This window comes from Oratosquilla oratoria, chromosome 29, assembly GCF_046742065.1.
Source record: "Oratosquilla oratoria isolate Oo_2021 chromosome 29, ASM4674206v1, whole genome shotgun sequence".
In the NCBI taxonomy this organism is placed as follows: domain Eukaryota; kingdom Metazoa; phylum Arthropoda; class Malacostraca; order Stomatopoda; family Squillidae; genus Oratosquilla; species Oratosquilla oratoria.
In genome coordinates this window covers 52,345,973-52,363,330 of record NC_134805.1, presented here as the reverse complement: position 1 = coordinate 52,363,330, position 17,358 = coordinate 52,345,973, and the positions used below count along the sequence as shown (strand labels likewise).

General features: G+C 37.9%; 1 protein-coding gene across 1 annotated transcript in view; it reads left to right on the top strand.

Moving 5' to 3' along the window:
- The window catches only part of LOC143040768 (ankyrin repeat and SAM domain-containing protein 6-like), a 696,708-nt gene that overhangs the window by 248,530 nt on the left and 430,820 nt on the right, over nucleotides 1–17,358 (top strand). Inside the window, exon 4 of the mRNA XM_076212184.1 lies at nucleotides 10,300–10,509. Within this exon, the coding sequence (XP_076068299.1) occupies nucleotides 10,300–10,509 (210 nt within the window). The remainder of the gene's footprint in view (nucleotides 1–10,299; nucleotides 10,510–17,358) is intronic.

Below are 17,358 nucleotides of genomic sequence, written 5' to 3'. Positions count from 1 at the left end.
AAGAAAATGAAAAATTAGATGATGCTGTGATGCATGAGGGGGAGTGGGTGGGGGATGGGGGTTGAGGAAGTATGTATGAGAAAAAAAAAAAAAAAAATTGACGCAGCCCGAAGGGATTTCTCCCTGTGTTCTCCTTTTCTGCATGAGGGGACGGAGAGGGGAGGTCGCCGAATTTATGAAGCGGCCTTGCTGTGGATGTGCTGTGTCTTGCGACACTGCTTCTGACCCAGGGCAGTGGACAGGATGCAGGGATGACCTGTCATCCAGGAGGTGCCAAGATAAGAGGGAGGGAGGAGGGTGGAGGGGAGTGGAATACAGTATATAGGAATGGAATGGGTGGGAGTGGTTTCTATGCCTTTTTCTTTTTGGCTACCCCCTATGTAGGAGGAAAGGGCCTTTGGTACATGTATGTATGTATCTTTCAAAGAAATAGTGGAGCAACAAGTGAAGGAAAATGCCATAGAAAAAATAATCAAAGTAATTAAGGAAGAAGGAAATTTGGTCAGGGACACAGTGGATAAAAAAAAGTGCATTGTAGTTTATGGTATTAAAGAGAAACATGATGTACCTAGATATCAGAGAGAGAAAAAGGAGAAAAAGATTGCTAAAGCAATTCTGAAGGAGATTCAAGAAGAGGGACAGGATATGGGCATAGAAATTGAGAAATTGCATAGAATGTGAAAATACTCAAAAGAAAGACAATATAGGTCATTAAAAATAAAACTTAGGTCTCAAATGATAGCAGACTATCTAGAACAACAAAGCTAGCAAATAGTGAAGATTACAAAAATGTGTGGATAAAAAAAGAAATGAGCAATGAAAAAAGAAAAGGAACTTAGAAATGAAGCAAATGAGAAAAAGTTTTTTGTAGAAAATGGTTGATCAAAAATAGGAAATGCAAAAGACAGACAACAAGAAAGGAAAAAATTAGATATAGCTTATACCAACATAGACGGCATGATATGAGAACTGAAATTAAATGACTATCTGGCATTAGAAAAACCAGATGTAATGGGAATTTTACAAAGGAAATTAAAAAAGTCCTCTACCACCAAACACTGGGACAAGGTCTGTACAATCATTGGATGAAAAATAAAAAGGAAAAACAGGGTGGAGTAATGTTTTTGACTAAGAAAGGCTTAAATGTGACCAAAATAACAGAAGGAAAATTGTTTTTAATTGATTATGATGAAAGTTGAAAACGGTGACATGAAAAGTACAAAATTTGTAGTAATGTATGTACACCCCCAAACACAGTCTTGGACAGAGAGTGATAATTTCAAACTGTTGGAAGGCACAAAGAATGAACTAACTGATTTACTGAAAGGAGGAAATATAGTAATTATGGGTGATTTTAACTCAAAAGAAATATGTTTGGAAGAAATAACAGTGAAGGGTGGGAAATATAAATTTATAACTGGATATGACCTTTGAGACAGAAATCAGACGTTATGGAAGGTAAACCCCACTATACCTTTAGTTATGCCAAAGGGGTAATTTTTAATAGAGAGATCTCTGACTTTGAGGAAGAAGAAATAGAAATGTGCCCAACTAATGTTTGGAAGGTTCTTAAAATCCATCGTTCTTCAATGATTATCCTAACTTATTCTGGTGAAGATCTACCTCATTATGTAGAGATAGAAAAAGAGATTGTTCATGTGAAGCAGTTTAAGCTCCGTCCCCTTCAGTGCTTTAACTGTTATGGTTTTGGCCATCCTTCCCGCTGATGTACAAGGGACAAACTGTGTTTGATATGTGCTCAGCCTGAACATGGGGATTGTTCCTGCCCAACAGTTTGTATGAATTGTAAAGAAGATCATAATGCCAGGGATAAGAACTGCATAATTTATAAGAAGGAACAGGAAACACTACTAAAAGCCCATGCAGAACATATAAGTGTAGGACATGCTAAAAGACTACCAACTAATTCCAAAAGATACAGTAATGTTGTTAAAACAAATGGTAAAGTGGATCAGCCAACTGTAGAACCCAATAGAAATAAAAATGCCAATATAAATTCTTCTGTCAACACTGAACTTGGCCTCAGTGTAAAAGTGTTATTATCAAATCTAATCATCTTTCTTCATCTCAACTTGGAATTTCTAATACTTCTCACTCCTCTTCTGTGGAGGTTTCCTCACCCCTTGTTGAAGGGGTGTCTCCTGCCCCATCTGGAGGGGCACCTAAGGTTTCTATTGTTTAAACCTCACAGGCTTCTTCCAGTGAAGCCTCCTCTCAGGCAATCTCTCTTCCAGACTTGGGGGACTCCCCAGTAGAGGGATTGCTGACTAGTGTGCCTCACTCGGTAGAGGTGCACAGAAGCAATGAGGATCAACCAACTCTAGAATCTAATAGAAGAACAAATACTAATACGAATTCCTCTGTCAATGCTGAACCCAAGCCTCAGCGTGAAAGAGTCACTATTAGACCTAATCATTCTTCTCCACAACTTGGAAATTCTAGTACTCAATCCTCCTCTGCAGAGGTTCTCTCACCCCCTGTTGAGGGAATATCTCCTACTCCATTTGGAGGGGCACCTAAGGTCTCCAATGCTGAAACCCCACAGGGTTCCTTCAATAAACCCTCCTCTCAGACAGTCTCTCTCCCAAACTTGGGGGGGCTCCCCAGTAAAGGGACCACTAACTGGTGTGCCTCACTCGGTTGAGGTGCACAGAAGCAAAGCTATGGAGTCTGAAGCTATGCACAGTAAAAGACTCCACAGTCCACCCTCATCTCCAACTTCTTCCCATCTGCGTAGAGCTGATGGCCAGGGGTAGATGCTGGCCAGGAACAGCTGCCCAGGATGTAACACTTCACCCCATACCATACAACACATAATGGAAGACTGCATTATACACAATCATACACGCAAACAACACAACATACACTCTATAAAGGATTTGTGGGAAAACCCAGTTTCGGCTGTGGCCTTCCTTGGGGAGACGGGACTGCTCGGACAGACAGTCTAGGGAACGACAACAACAACAACTTCTTCCCATATTGTGATATGCAATCTAAGAAAGGAACTAATAATTCAGACTCTACATCAACATCTGTTGGACCACTGTCAGAGAGGAGGATGCCACCCATGAAAACAAAGAAATTGGAAAAGAACCCATCTTGTAAACCCTCTCTCTCCCAACCATCTCTACCCAGACCAAGAGAACCAAAAATGAAAAAGAAAATTGTATAATGTCTATAATTCAATGGAATATTCAAGGTTTTAATTCTCATCGAGAGCAGGTTCGGATTCTTTTTAAAGAACATGATGTGTCTGCTATTTGTCTCCAAGATACTATGCTTGGCAATTTATCCCCTAATGTTGGACTTAATTATCAATTTTACAGATCTCCTATGATTGGGGGTCGTGCTCATGGAGGTACTGGTTAACAAGTCTGTAAACCACAGAAGTGTCCACCTACATTCAGTGTTACAGGCTAGTGCAATACAAACTTTTACCACTAAATGGATCACTTTATGTTCTTTGCATTTGAAACCTGAACTGGAAAATCGACTTCCCATCAGTTTGAGTTAAATGACCTACAATCTTTGGTCAACCAGCTTCCTCAGCCTTTTATTTTAATGGATGACTTTAACGTCAAGCAACCTTTATGGGGTGAATCAAGGTGTGACCTCTGGGGCAATAAAATTGAAGAATTTATTGATAATAACGATGTCATTTTGATGAATGACTGTTCCAAAACTAGGTTTGATGTCTTTCACAACTCAAGTTTTGCTATAGATCTAACTATTTGTTCATCATCCTTAAGATTAGACTACAGTTGGTCAATAGATGAAGATCTACATGGTAGCAACCACTGGCCTATCCATATAAAATATTTAGAGAACATTCCCTCCTGTTGCTTACCTAAATGGAAGACAGGAGAGGCTAATTGGGAATTATTTAGGAGATCCACAGAGATTGATTATAAGACTAGTGATTTCTCTAGTAACTCTGATGCATATGATTATCTGGAAGGCATCATACTTTCTGGTGCTTTTTCAACCATTCCAAGGACAGCTGGTAAACCTCAATGCCCAGTAGTTCCCTGGTGGAATGATGAATGTGCTTTAAGCAAAAAGATTACAAGAACTTGCTATAAGAGATATTTAAGATATCCTTGTTTAGTCAGTAGGATAACATACAGAAAAGCTCAAGCAAAACAGAAGAAAATCTTTAAGAAAGCAAGGAGGGAATCCTTCATTAAATTTATTAGCGAGTTGAAATATGACTCTCCCCCTACCTTAGTATGGAATAGGATTTGAAAATTACAGGGGAAGTTTACTCCATCTCCTTTGCCCATTCTCAAGATAAATGACTCTTTTATATCAGATACAAGAGAAGTAGCAGAAGGTTTTGGAAGACACTATGCTGATATTTCAAGTCCACTTAATTATTCACATGACTTCAGAAGAATTAGAGACAAGACCACGATTATTCCTCCTACCAATATGAACTCTGAGGCATATAATCTTCTTTTCACCTAGGATGAAATGGATCATGCCTTATCTTTATCCTCCCCAACCTCTCCTGGAAAGGATGACATTCTTTATTCCATGATTGCTCATTTATCCATATCCTCAAAGAAATTTCTTTTAACCCCTTCCATGCGGTGCTACATACGTAGGTGGCATGAGGAGCAAGTGGATACGCGAGGCTGCCATATCGGCATCTTGATTATATTTATTGTAGTTGCCCCTGCGTAATGACATACTCTCTAAACTGTCTTCATCACATTTTCTATGGTTATCAAAATTCATGGTTGAAAGAGAGAACGATCGATATAAGCGGTGACTATTTTATGATGCGAGTATTATTACGACACATCGTATGTCTGACAGCTAATGCTGCCCGTGAGATTTTGAACCTGAGTCAAGAGGTTAAATGTGCTGAACAAATTTTGGTGTACTGGGTCTTCTTCTAAATCTTGGAAGACTTCAATTATCATAGCAATTTTAAAGTCGGGAAAAGACTCCAATCTCCCACAAAGTTACAGACCTATTGCTCTCACTAGCTGCATTTGTAAGATCTATGAAAGAATGGTTACCGGTAATATGCGTTTAGTTTGGTTTTTAGAATCTAAAACTCTCCTATCTAACCAACAGTTTGGATTTAGAAGAAATAAGTGCACACTGGATCCCTTACTTGTTATTACTCATGAGATTCAGAATGCCTTTGCAATACAGAATCCGAGCATTGCTGTGTTTTTTGACTTGAAAAATGCCTACGATACTACCTGGTGGGGAGGCATTCTGAAACAAGTTGCAGAGTGGGGTATCGGCGGTAATATGTTCAATTGTTTAAAGGATTTCTTGTCTGACTGTTATCTAAAAGTCATCTGCATATCTTCAAGAGTAAGGGATTCCCCAAGGAAGTGTTCTGAGTCCTATACTCTTCAGCATAGCCATTAACCTCTTCACTCCGGGGCACATCGCACGTCTGGCAGCATTAGCTGCCCGACGTGCGATGTTGCGTCATAATAATCGCATTATAAAAAATAAAGTCAGTGCTCAATCATTCGTTCTCTTTCACCCGTGAATTTTGATAACCATAGAAAATATGATGAAGCAGTTTAGAGAGAATGGAGGTTACGTAGGTACGACTACAATAAATATAATCAAGACGCCGACGTCGGCATCATCGTGTACCCACTTGCTCCGCATGACGCCTACGTAGGCGTCACCGTATGGAAGTGGTTAATAGTTTGTTAGAACAAGTTCCATCTGGAATTCATGGATTGGCTTATGCTGATGACTTTGCTATTGTGTGCAGCAGATCGACAACTTTAGAAACAGGCCAAAAGATTCAAGAGGTTATTAACTTAGCAACAGCATGGGCTAATTGCAGGGCTTCAGATTCTCTGCTGAAAAAAACAAAAGCCATTTGGTTCTCTAGACTAAGATGCAAGGAAGAAATACCAACATTATTCTTAGAGGGTGTCGTATTGCCATACTTGGGTCTGTTTTTGGACAAAAGGTTGACATTCACTCATCACAGAAATGAGGTTATATGCACTGTTAAACAGCGACATAATATACTAAAGGGTCTCGCTTCAACTGGGGAGCAGATCGTATAACTCTAATAAGGCTTTACCAAGCATTGTGCCTTAGCAAAATTGATTATGGATATCAAATTTATGGATCAGCATGTAAAACTTCATTAAAGAAGCTTGATATAGTCCACAATATGGCTTTGCGGATTTGTTCGGGAGCTTATAGAACATCTCCAGTGGATAGCTTGTATGTAGGTACAGGAATTCCTCCCCTTTACATTCGCAGGGAGGAATTAAGCCTTAGATATATATCTCGTGTCTTAACATCAAAACAAAATCCAAACTTCAAATACGTAAAGCAGCTGGTAGACAGCGCTCCAAGAAAAAGTACTCTGCCGAAACCTCTAGAAATGAGATGTGAAGTTGGGGGCAGAGGAGGTAGGACTTGTTCTTGTTACAATTGCTGAGATCACACCTCCCAAATTCCCTCCTTGGAACCAATGTCACATTGTAATTTGTCCTATTAAAGACAAGAAAAATAGAACTGTTGTAGAGCTAAGAAGTGAATTTTTAGTACACTTATCACCACATGCTGATTCTGTTTTTATTTATACAGATGGATCAAAATCCCAAGATGGTGTTGGTTGTGCTGTTGTATCTGATAGCATGGTTTTAAAGAGGAAGTTGCCTTATTTTAGCTCTATTTTTACTGCTGAACTGCTGGCAGTCAACAACGCCCTGAATTTTTTTTTAAATTCTATTCCATCTAATAAAAACATTGTTATTTTTACAGACTCTATGAGCATTCTATCCTCTGTAAGTAAATCATTGCCTCTTCACTATTTAGTCCAAGAAATAAAGGACTGGTTGATATTTATTAACAACTGGACGAAAATAAAAGTAAACTTTTGCTGGGTGCCGTCCCATGTGGGTATCACTGGAAATGAACAGGCCGATGTTGCAGCCAAAGTCGCTACTAGGTTCAACCATATAACAGACACAAAAATCCCACATACAGACTTCAAACAAGTAATTCATTGTTGTGCAATGGAGAAGTGGCAAGAACAGTGGACTAGGCTGGACGGTAGTTACAAGTTAAAAGAGATTCACCCCTTGGTGAGCCCTTGGAAGTCTCATTCTTTGGACAGAAGATCAAGTATTGTTTTAACAAGATTAAGAATTGGCCATTCCTATATTACCCATAAATTTTTTATGGCAAGTGGAGCAGAAAGGCTGGCCCCCCAATGCCCCACTTGCCAAGTTGTTTTTACAATTAAACACATTTTAATTCAGTGCCCTGCATACTCTAATAAGTGCAGGGCAAACTTTTTAACAAATTTATCTCTTAAAGAAATTTTAGGGGAGGAGGCTCATGTGAAGAATGTTTTAAAGTTTTTAAAAGACATCAATTTATTTTATGAAATTTAAAATTGTGTATATGATTGCTTGTGAGTGTATCTTGTTTTGATGTGTTTTTGTGAGTGGTTATTGTTTTTACTGTTTTACTTGAAATTTTATATATTCATATATGATATGCGCTGAATGGCCTACTGGCTCCGGCACTTGGCTTTCAAGCCAAAAATTCCATAAATCATCATCATCATCATATTTGATAAAAAGCTTACTTGGATCCCCCATCTGAAACATATTAAAACCAAATGTCAAGAGACTTTAAAAATTTTAAAGGTTTTAGCAAGTACAAACTGGGGATCAGATAAACAGACAATTTTAAGAATACATAAATCTCTGATTATTACTAAATTACGATATGGATGTGAAATTTATTCTTTTGCATCAACCAAACATCTAAAGATTCCAGATTCAGCACACCACAATGGTATACGTTTAGCCACAGGAGCTTTCCAATCTTCCCCCATCCCCAGTTTACTAATTGATGCTGGAGAGATTCCACTTGAACTATACCGACAGTCATCTATCATCCGGTATTGGTTTAAGACACAGAGACTCCCTGAATTAAGAGAATTTACTACAGCCAACAGAAATTGTTTTAACCCCTTCCATACGGTGCCGCACACGTAGGCGTCATGGACTTAGATCTCGGTGGCAGCAACCAATGCCAGCCGTACGACGTGTCGTAATAATACTCGCATCATAAAATATAGTCACCGCTTATATCGATCGTTCTCTCTTCACCCGTGAATTTTGATAACCATAGAAAATGCGATTACAAAAGAATTAGAAAGAATGTCATTATGGAGGGGCGACTACAATAAATATAATCAAGACGCCGATATGGCAGCCTCGCGAATACACTCGCTCCCCATGACGCCTACGTGTGCGGCCCCGTATGGAAGGGGTTAATAGCTTTTATGAAAATCATCCAAGATACACTAGACCTTTTAGTTTTAGAATAAGAAATATACTGGAGACTATAAACATCACAAAAAATCAAATCTGCCTGGTTAAATTACCAGTTACCCCAACATGGAAGTTACCCATAATTAAATTTTGTAGATATTTTAAAGGTTTTAAAAAAGAGAAATCAGATGCAGAAATTAAAGGACTGTTTTTAGAACATGTTACTGAACATTTGGGTTTCACATTTGTTTTTACAGATGGCTCAAAAACAGTTGCTGGCGTTGGATATGGAGTTTTTAGCGATAATTTTAGCTGCAGAGGAGCCCTACCAATTGCAGCATCAAATTTTACAGCAGAGCTATATGGAATTTTAACTGCTTTAGAACACATTATAACTCTACAGACATCCAACTTCACAATCTTTTGTGATTCAAAATGTGTATTACAGGCACTAGAAATCTTCAGTGGCAATAATCCACTAACAATGAAAATTTCACAGTCGGTGTTTCTACTACAGTGTAGAGGGATCACTATATCTTTTTGCTGGGTTCTAGCACATGTACATATACTGTATATGGAAATGAAAAAGCTGACCAACTAGCAAAGTCAGCAGCAACCAGTCTGATCTCTAAACAGGGCATAATACCATATAGAGACACCCTTCCTAGCATCTCGAATATCATCCATAAGTCATGGAAACAACAGTGGAGTGAAGTGGGACTTAACAAAATGAAAGAGATCACCACAAATATGCACCCCTGGAAATATGAATTTATGCCAAGGAAATGGGAAGTAATAATATGTCGTCTCCGCAAAGGACATTCAAGGCTGACCCATGGGTATCTTATGAGTGGTGAAAATCAACCTTACTGTGAAGATTGCTTAATCTCCATGACTATTAAACATTTGCTGGTTGAATGCTCTAGTCACAGAGAACTAAGAGAGCATCACCTCCCAAATAAGAAAGAGATGGTAACTATAATTTGGCCAAGATATTGGGAAAAGAACTGCTGTATGATTATGAAGAAGTCATTAAATTCTTAAAAGAAGTTAACCTACTTGATAAAATTTAGTAACAAATACAAGTTAATATCGAAATATAATCCTACCACTCTCATTTCATTGGATATACGCTACATATATGTATATATTTACTCAATCTTCTCAAATCTTTCCAGACCAACACTATAAGGGCCTGGTTAGACTCTTTGGACTAGTTGGTCCTAAAATATGTAATAACAATAGTAATCAAAACCAAATAGCTTTTAGCTCTATTCAGATTTTAACATACATTTTAACACCATATGTATAACCATTACACTATTTGATAACTAATACCTAATACTGAATTTAGATTTATTCATCTATACATAGTAAATCACTATTATTATTATTATTATTATTATTATTATCTATACCCAACTACACTTAACAAGCTAATCCCTCTGAAACTACTACACTCACACTTGTCCCCTTTTCTCTTGTAAATTGGAACTATACAGGCACTCCTACAGTCCTTCGGCACTCTACCACCTCTTAAACAAACATTAGATAACCTTACCAGCCAGTCCACCATCACTGTACCTCCTTTTTTCAGACATTTTGCGTGACATCCATGCAGACCAGGTGCCTTACCAGCTCTCATCATCTTAACAACTGCCCTCACTTCATCTTTCCCTATTTCTCCTCCATTTTCCTCACTCATCACTGCCATTTTCTTAGCACTTCCCAATGCAACTACCTTTCCCTCCCTATCCTCCTTCACATTTAGCAATTCCATAAAACACTCTGTCCATCTTCCTCTTACTACCTTCTCTTCTATTATCATCTCTCCATCTGCACCTATGATGGTGCTGTCAGGAATTTAAGTATATATTTTTATATTGTATAAATCAAATTGAAGTTCTTGTTGATTGTTAATTTGATTTGATTGTGGCAAATAGTACAGAATTATTTTCTTCCATTATCTCTGATTTATATTTATTAGGTATGACTGCTCTGATGCTGGCATCGGTGAGTGGCCATATGCCAAGCATTCGTGCATTACTTGATGCTGGAGCTCGTTTGCACACTCCACCATCACTCAGCACATGCCAGGTGTCACCACTTATGGTTGCAGCTCACCATGGAAATGATGCAGTTGTTCGGCTTTTCCTCGACAAGGGTGTCAATGCCAATAAAGCCACACCAAAATCAGGTTGGTTTTTTGAATTGTATGTGGAATCTATGAATCTACATTGTGTTGATTGTATTTAATTGTTGTATACAGAAAAGGAGCAACACTTGTTGGGTCCTGTGTCCTATTCTCTAATTTTCTAACATATACTCAAATTCATGTACAGTTCCAACTTAGTATATATACCTTATATTTCCGTGTATAAGACGACCTTTGTATAAGACGAGGTACAAAATTAGAGCAAATTTTTATGAATTTATCTCATATCGGTAGCATAAAACGACTGCTAAATTACAAAAGCATCAGTGTATCAAACCTACCGTACAAAAAGAATTGTTTTGATTACGTTTATCAGCTGTTTTTTCCGCTATTATATAAAGAAATAAAGTTTTATAATGTTTTAAGTTTTAAATGTAATGTAATGTAATTTTATTGAAAATAAAGGTTTTAGAAATATGTTTGATGTGTAATATTGATGATGATTAGAAATTAAGTTTTATAATCTTATAATGTTTAAATTTTCTATGTTTTAAATGCAACTACTGTAATATATTTTTTATTGATAAACGTTTTATGTACTGTAATCCAAAATTTTTATTTTCAGTCTTAAAAATTACTGAAAAGTGAGCGAAAGAAAAAGGTTGCTATGAATGCAACCAGTGCTTGATGTTTAATTTTTTTTCAGCTGTGTTAAATGTGTTTACATAGAGTAGTTAAAAGTACCCTAATTTCATTACTATAGAATTATTCCTCAAATTTATTAACAATTGCCATTTACTATAAAGATATGCCAATAATATATAAGGTTAATATGGTTTAATTACCTTTATTACCAGTTCTTATCATAATGTGAATCATTTCCTGTGTATCGGTGGTAATCGGCAGGCTAGCCTACCAAGTCATCTCACATAGAATTCAAGGTCTGATTTTTATAATGGTAGTATAAGACGACCCCCAATTTTAAGGGGTGAATTTTTGGATTTTAGGGTCGTCTTATACGTGGAAATATACGGTATATATTTGATTTCCAATTATCATATTTAGATTTTAACTCATGTATTGTTTGAGCTTGGGCTATATCACCTAAGCAATTCCACATCTGTATGAAAAAATATTTCTTCATATCCTTTCAACATGTGGTCTTTCTTAATTTACTTCCATGAGAGATGTGCCAGTCAGTTTTCATAGCTTTACCAAAAATACATGGGACTTAAGAATGTAGCAAACATAGAACAATTAGTATCATGAGCCACTTAACAAAAATAATCTTAAGAGTCATTACTAATAGAATAAGGAACAAAATAAGGCTAGAAATAGCTGATGAACAATATGGGTTTGTACCAGATAAGGGAACAAGGAATGCAAATTTCGTTGTAAGAATACTAGCTGAAGATATGTTAGAGGTGCAAAAAGATCTATATACCTGTTTTGTGGACTATGAAAAGGCATTTGGCAAAGTAAGACACAATGAATTAATAGAGATGTTGAAGAAAAACTGTCTGATTGGCAAAAGATTGAAAGAGTAGTAAGACAGGGATGTGTAATGTCTCCAGACCTGTTTAATTTATATAGTGAAATAATCATGAGAAATATTTACCATCTAAAAGGAGTAGCAATAGGAGGAAGAAATCTCAGTAATATTAGATGTGCCAGTCAGTTTTCATAGCTTTACCAAAAATACATGGGACTTAAGAATGTAGCAAACATAGAACAATTAGTATCATGAGCCACTTAACAAAAATAATCTTAAGAGTCATTACTAATAGAATAAGGAACAAAATAAGGCCAGAAATAGCTGATGAACAATATGGGTTTGTACCAGATAAGGGAACAAGGAATGCAAATTTCGTTGTAAGAATACTAGCTGAAGATATGTTAGAGGTGCAAAAAGATCTATATACCTGTTTTGTGGACTATGAAAAGGCATTTGGCAAAGTAAGACACAATGAATTAATAGAGATGTTGAAGAAAAACTGTCTGATTGGCAAAAGATTGAAAGAGTAGTAAGACAGGGATGTGTAATGTCTCCAGACCTGTTTAATTTATATAGTGAAATAATCATGAGAAATATTTACCATCTAAAAGGAGTAGCAATAGGAGGAAGAAATCTCAGTAATATTAGATACGTAGATGATGCTGTGTTACTCGCAGAATCGGAAACTCAGCTACAGGAATTAGTTACAGCACTAGTAGAAGCATCTATCTACTATATCTTCAATGTGTATCATATAATTTTCGCATATCGTCATTTAATTTCATTAATCTTACAGAGCGCACTGACATACCTGTTAATGGGGGTAATTGGGGCGTCAGACTAATCTTAGGTACGCACAAGAGAGAGATGGGTGTATGTGTTTACATCCATGCGTAAATTCACCAGCCTCCCCTCTTGTACTATTTAGTAAAACTTCATTTCACTTCTCAACACAACCCCTAGCTGCTACAATCTCTCCCTAAACTATTCTTCTAGTGGAATCCTGAACTGGAAGCTGGGAATTTTTCCTCATCCTCTTAACCACTTCCATATGGTGATGCCTACATAGGCGGCATAAGGAGCTAGTGGGTACTCGATGATGCCGACATCGGCATCTTGATTATATTTATTGTAGTCACACCTATGTAATTTCCATTCTCTCTAAACTGGCTTCATCAATTTTCTATGGTTATCAAAATACACGGGTGAAAGAGAACGAACGATTGAGCACTGACTTTATTTTTTATAATGCTATTATTATGACGCAACATCGCACGTCGGGCAGCTGATGCTGCCAGACGTGCGATGTGCCTCGTAGTGCAGAGGTTAAAACTGATGGCCCTAGTTTATGCCTCCGTCAGAATGCTTCTTAATGATGTCACGGGGGGAGTGGAGCTACGGTACACTCGCTTACAGTACACTAGTGAGCTATTGTTCTGGAACAATCCATATTACCTATGTGTCGTCTCTAGGATCAGTTGAAATATTTGTAGCTACCTCCTCCTATTGTATGTTTTTCTTCAAAATGGTTATAGTAAGGCCCTTTGGCAACACATCTTGATGGGTAGACACATACATACATACATATAACAAGGCTTTTTCCCCCTTCCAAGGGAGGTAGCCAGAAAGGGAAAGGCATAAAAACACTCCCACCCATTTCATCCCTAAATACACTCCACACCCCTCCCACCCTCCCTCTCATCTGAGCACCTCCTGGATGACGGGTCATCCCTGCACCCTGCCCACCGCCCTGGGTCAGAAGCAGTGTCGCAAGACACAGTACATCCACAGCAAGGCCGCTTCATTTAATCGGCGACCCCCCCTCTCCGTCCCCCTTTGCATATAAGGCGAGGACGGGGAGAAATCCCTTCGGGCTGCGTCAAAATTCACTCACACATACTACCCCACCCCCCACCCCCCCGCCCATTCCTCCTCATGCAGTCACAACATCATCCATATACAACCATTCTCCACTCACCTCTGTCTTCCGTCCTCTCCCTTCCTTCCTCAACAGACATTCCCCTCTTCCCCAAAGCCCCCTTCACCCCATCCATCCACCTCATCCTAGGACGTCCCCTCATGTTCACTCCCTCCACATCTGCCTTCCATACCTCTTTTACTAGTCTTTCTTCACTCATTCTTTCCATGTGTCCAAACCATCCTAATATTCTTTCATCAACCCTATGGGTAGACACAGAACAAAATAAATTCTTGATCTATTAAGGCCTTATTTTCTCCATTGTCTGCTTCTTGGTTGAATAAAACCATCACGATATCTATGCACTTAGTCTCTCAAGTCAACACTCAAAAAGTAAAACGCAATTACGAAAATAATATTCCTTTAAAATTCCTGGCCTTACAGTAGGACATGTCATGAGAAAACAACAATTAGAACATACGTGCCTAACAGGAAAAATAGGAGAGAGGGCAAGAGGAAGACCATGCATAAAATATGTATATTACAAAGGATTACAAAGACGGAGCATGCCGACAGGAGACCTTTTGGTCCATATCTAGGTCGGATGCGGAAAAAAAATCATTATAATAAAATAATGATTATAAAAAAAATATATATAATAATTTATGCAGCAAACAAAATACATAAATAAATGCATAGGTATAGTTGAATAACAAACAGGTAAACAGTAAATGATAATAAATTGACATATAACTAATAATAAATGAAAATCAAACAGACAAATGATAACAAAGCAAAAACAAATAATATAAAATAAATTATAATCATTACAGCATCTTGCTTAGGTGTTTATCTAAATGAGTCTTAAAGCTTCGAACTGAACTACATTGCACTACCTGTGCAGGAAGTCTATTCCATTCATTAACCACACGGTTAGCAAAGTTGTTTCTACCTACTTCCAAATTGAATCTATTTCCGTATAGTTTGAGACCATTGTTTCTTGTCTGATTCTCATTCAATGTGAAAATTTTGTCACTTTTGATGTTGTCAATTCCCTTTAGAATCTTAAAGACCTGTATCAAGTCACCTCTGAGTCTACACTTTTTTAGGGAAAACAGATTCATATGTTTTAGTCGATTTTCTAATGATTTATTTTTTATATTTGGAATCGTTTTGTGGCTCACCGTTGTACTTTTTCCAGTCTGTCAATGTCTTTAATGAGATTTGGTGACCATACAGAAACAGCATATTCCAAATGTGGACAAACTAACGATTTATATAGCTTGTTAATGAGCGATGGACTTTTGAAATCAAAAGATTGCGCAATCAGTCCCAGAATCTTATTTGCTTTCTCAGAGGCTGAAATACACTGCTTGGATGATTTGAGGTCGTTACTGATAATTACGCCGAGATCTTTTTCACTATCCACTTTTGTTAATGAATTTCCAAATAACTTGTAATTGTACTTATTGTTGTTTTTACCTATGTGCATTACCTTGCATTTACTTGTGTTAAATTTCATTAGCCACTTTTCAGACCATTGCTGTAATTTATCTAAATCTTCTTGAATATCTAATTGGTTTAACCCCTTCCATACGGTGCCGCCTACGTAGGCATCATGAGGAGCAAGTGGATTCGCGACGCTGCCATATCGGCGTCTTGATTACATTTATTGTAGTCGCCCCTGTGTTTTTACATTCTCCCAAATGTGCCCTGAATCCCATTCTCTGTGGTTTTCAAAATTTGCGGGTGAAAGAGAGACCGATCGATATAAGCGGTGACTATATTTTATGATGCGAGTATTATTACGACACGTCGTACGGCTGGCATTGGCTGCTGCCCACGAGATTTAAGTCCCGTAGTGAAGTGGTTAAGTGATCATTTGCCATTCCGCACAGTTTTGTATCATCAGCAAATTTGGAAACAGTAGATTTTAGTCCATGGTCTATATCATTTATATATACTATGAATAGAAGTGGCCCAAGAATGGAACCCTGAGGAACTCCACTTGTAACATTTTCCCACCTAGAAGTTTTTCCATTTAATACAACTCTTTGTTTTCGACCATTCAACCAATTACTAGTCCAACTTAATAGGCTACCACTTATTCCATGTAAAGCTAATTTAGTAAGTAGTCTTTCGTGTGGGACGGTATCAAAAGCTTTTGCAAAGTCTAGATATATTAAATCTATATTGTTTCTTTTGTCATAATTCGAGATAACTGTAGGAGAAGAAATAACAAATACCATCTTGTAAAGAAGAGCCATGTGCAACGAACAAAGACCCAACAATCCCAACATCGCACCGCCCAATCACACTTCTCTGCACCCCCTCTAAAGTCATTGAACGCCTAATACTTAAACTTGTCACACCATATATTCCCCTTGCTGACTCACAACACGGTTTTAGGCCACTACACTCCACAAACACTCTTCTGACAAACCTCACACAAAGAATTTTAGATGGCATCAATTCAGATAGGCCCCACCACAGAACACTTCTTATAACATTGGACATTAGTAAAGCTTTTGATGCTATCCCCCGCCACAACCTAACAAATAAAATATATAACACAGACATGCGCAATAACACCAAAAGATGGCTGGCCAGTTATCTGGCAGGCAGGAATGCTCATGTGTCATATAATGGCCAATCATCGCACATCAGAAACATTAAGAACGGAGTACCACAGGGCTCGGTTCTATCCCCCACATTATTTAATCTATACATGCATGACTTACCCACGCCAGACACCTCAGAAATACAAATCTCTTCCTACGCAGACGACATAACAATCACATGCACACATCGTAACACAGACAAAGCTGCAGAAATAATCCAGCCTTACCTTGACACACTCAACACATGGTTCATCACAAACAGACTCAAAATAGCTCCAACCAAATCTACAGCAACACTTCTCACCAACTGGACAAAAGAACACAAATACATACCTCATCTCTACATCAACAACACTCTAATACCACACACAAACACACCGAAAATTCTTGGTGTAACATACGATACATCCATGTCTTTCAAACAACACCTCACAAACATAAAAAACAAATGCACACCTAGACTTAACGCACTTAAGTCAATCACTGGAACAACATTTGGACAAAACAAAGAAACTAATATAACAATATACAAACAATGCATACGCTCAGTGATGAATTATGCGAGTCCTGCATGGGCTCCTAATCTCAGTGAGACACACCACAACACCCTTCAAATCATACAAAACAAAGCCCTAAAAACAATTACAGGCTGCACAAATACATCACCTACAGACCATTTACACCATGAAACAAAAGTCCTCAAAGTCAAGGACCACCTCGACATGAGAGGCACACAAACACTTGCTGCAGCCACCACAAACACATCACACCCGCTACACTACATAGCAGAACACCCACACACACCAAGAAACATTAAAACTACACCCAAAGACCTTTATTACACACAGATACTCTCT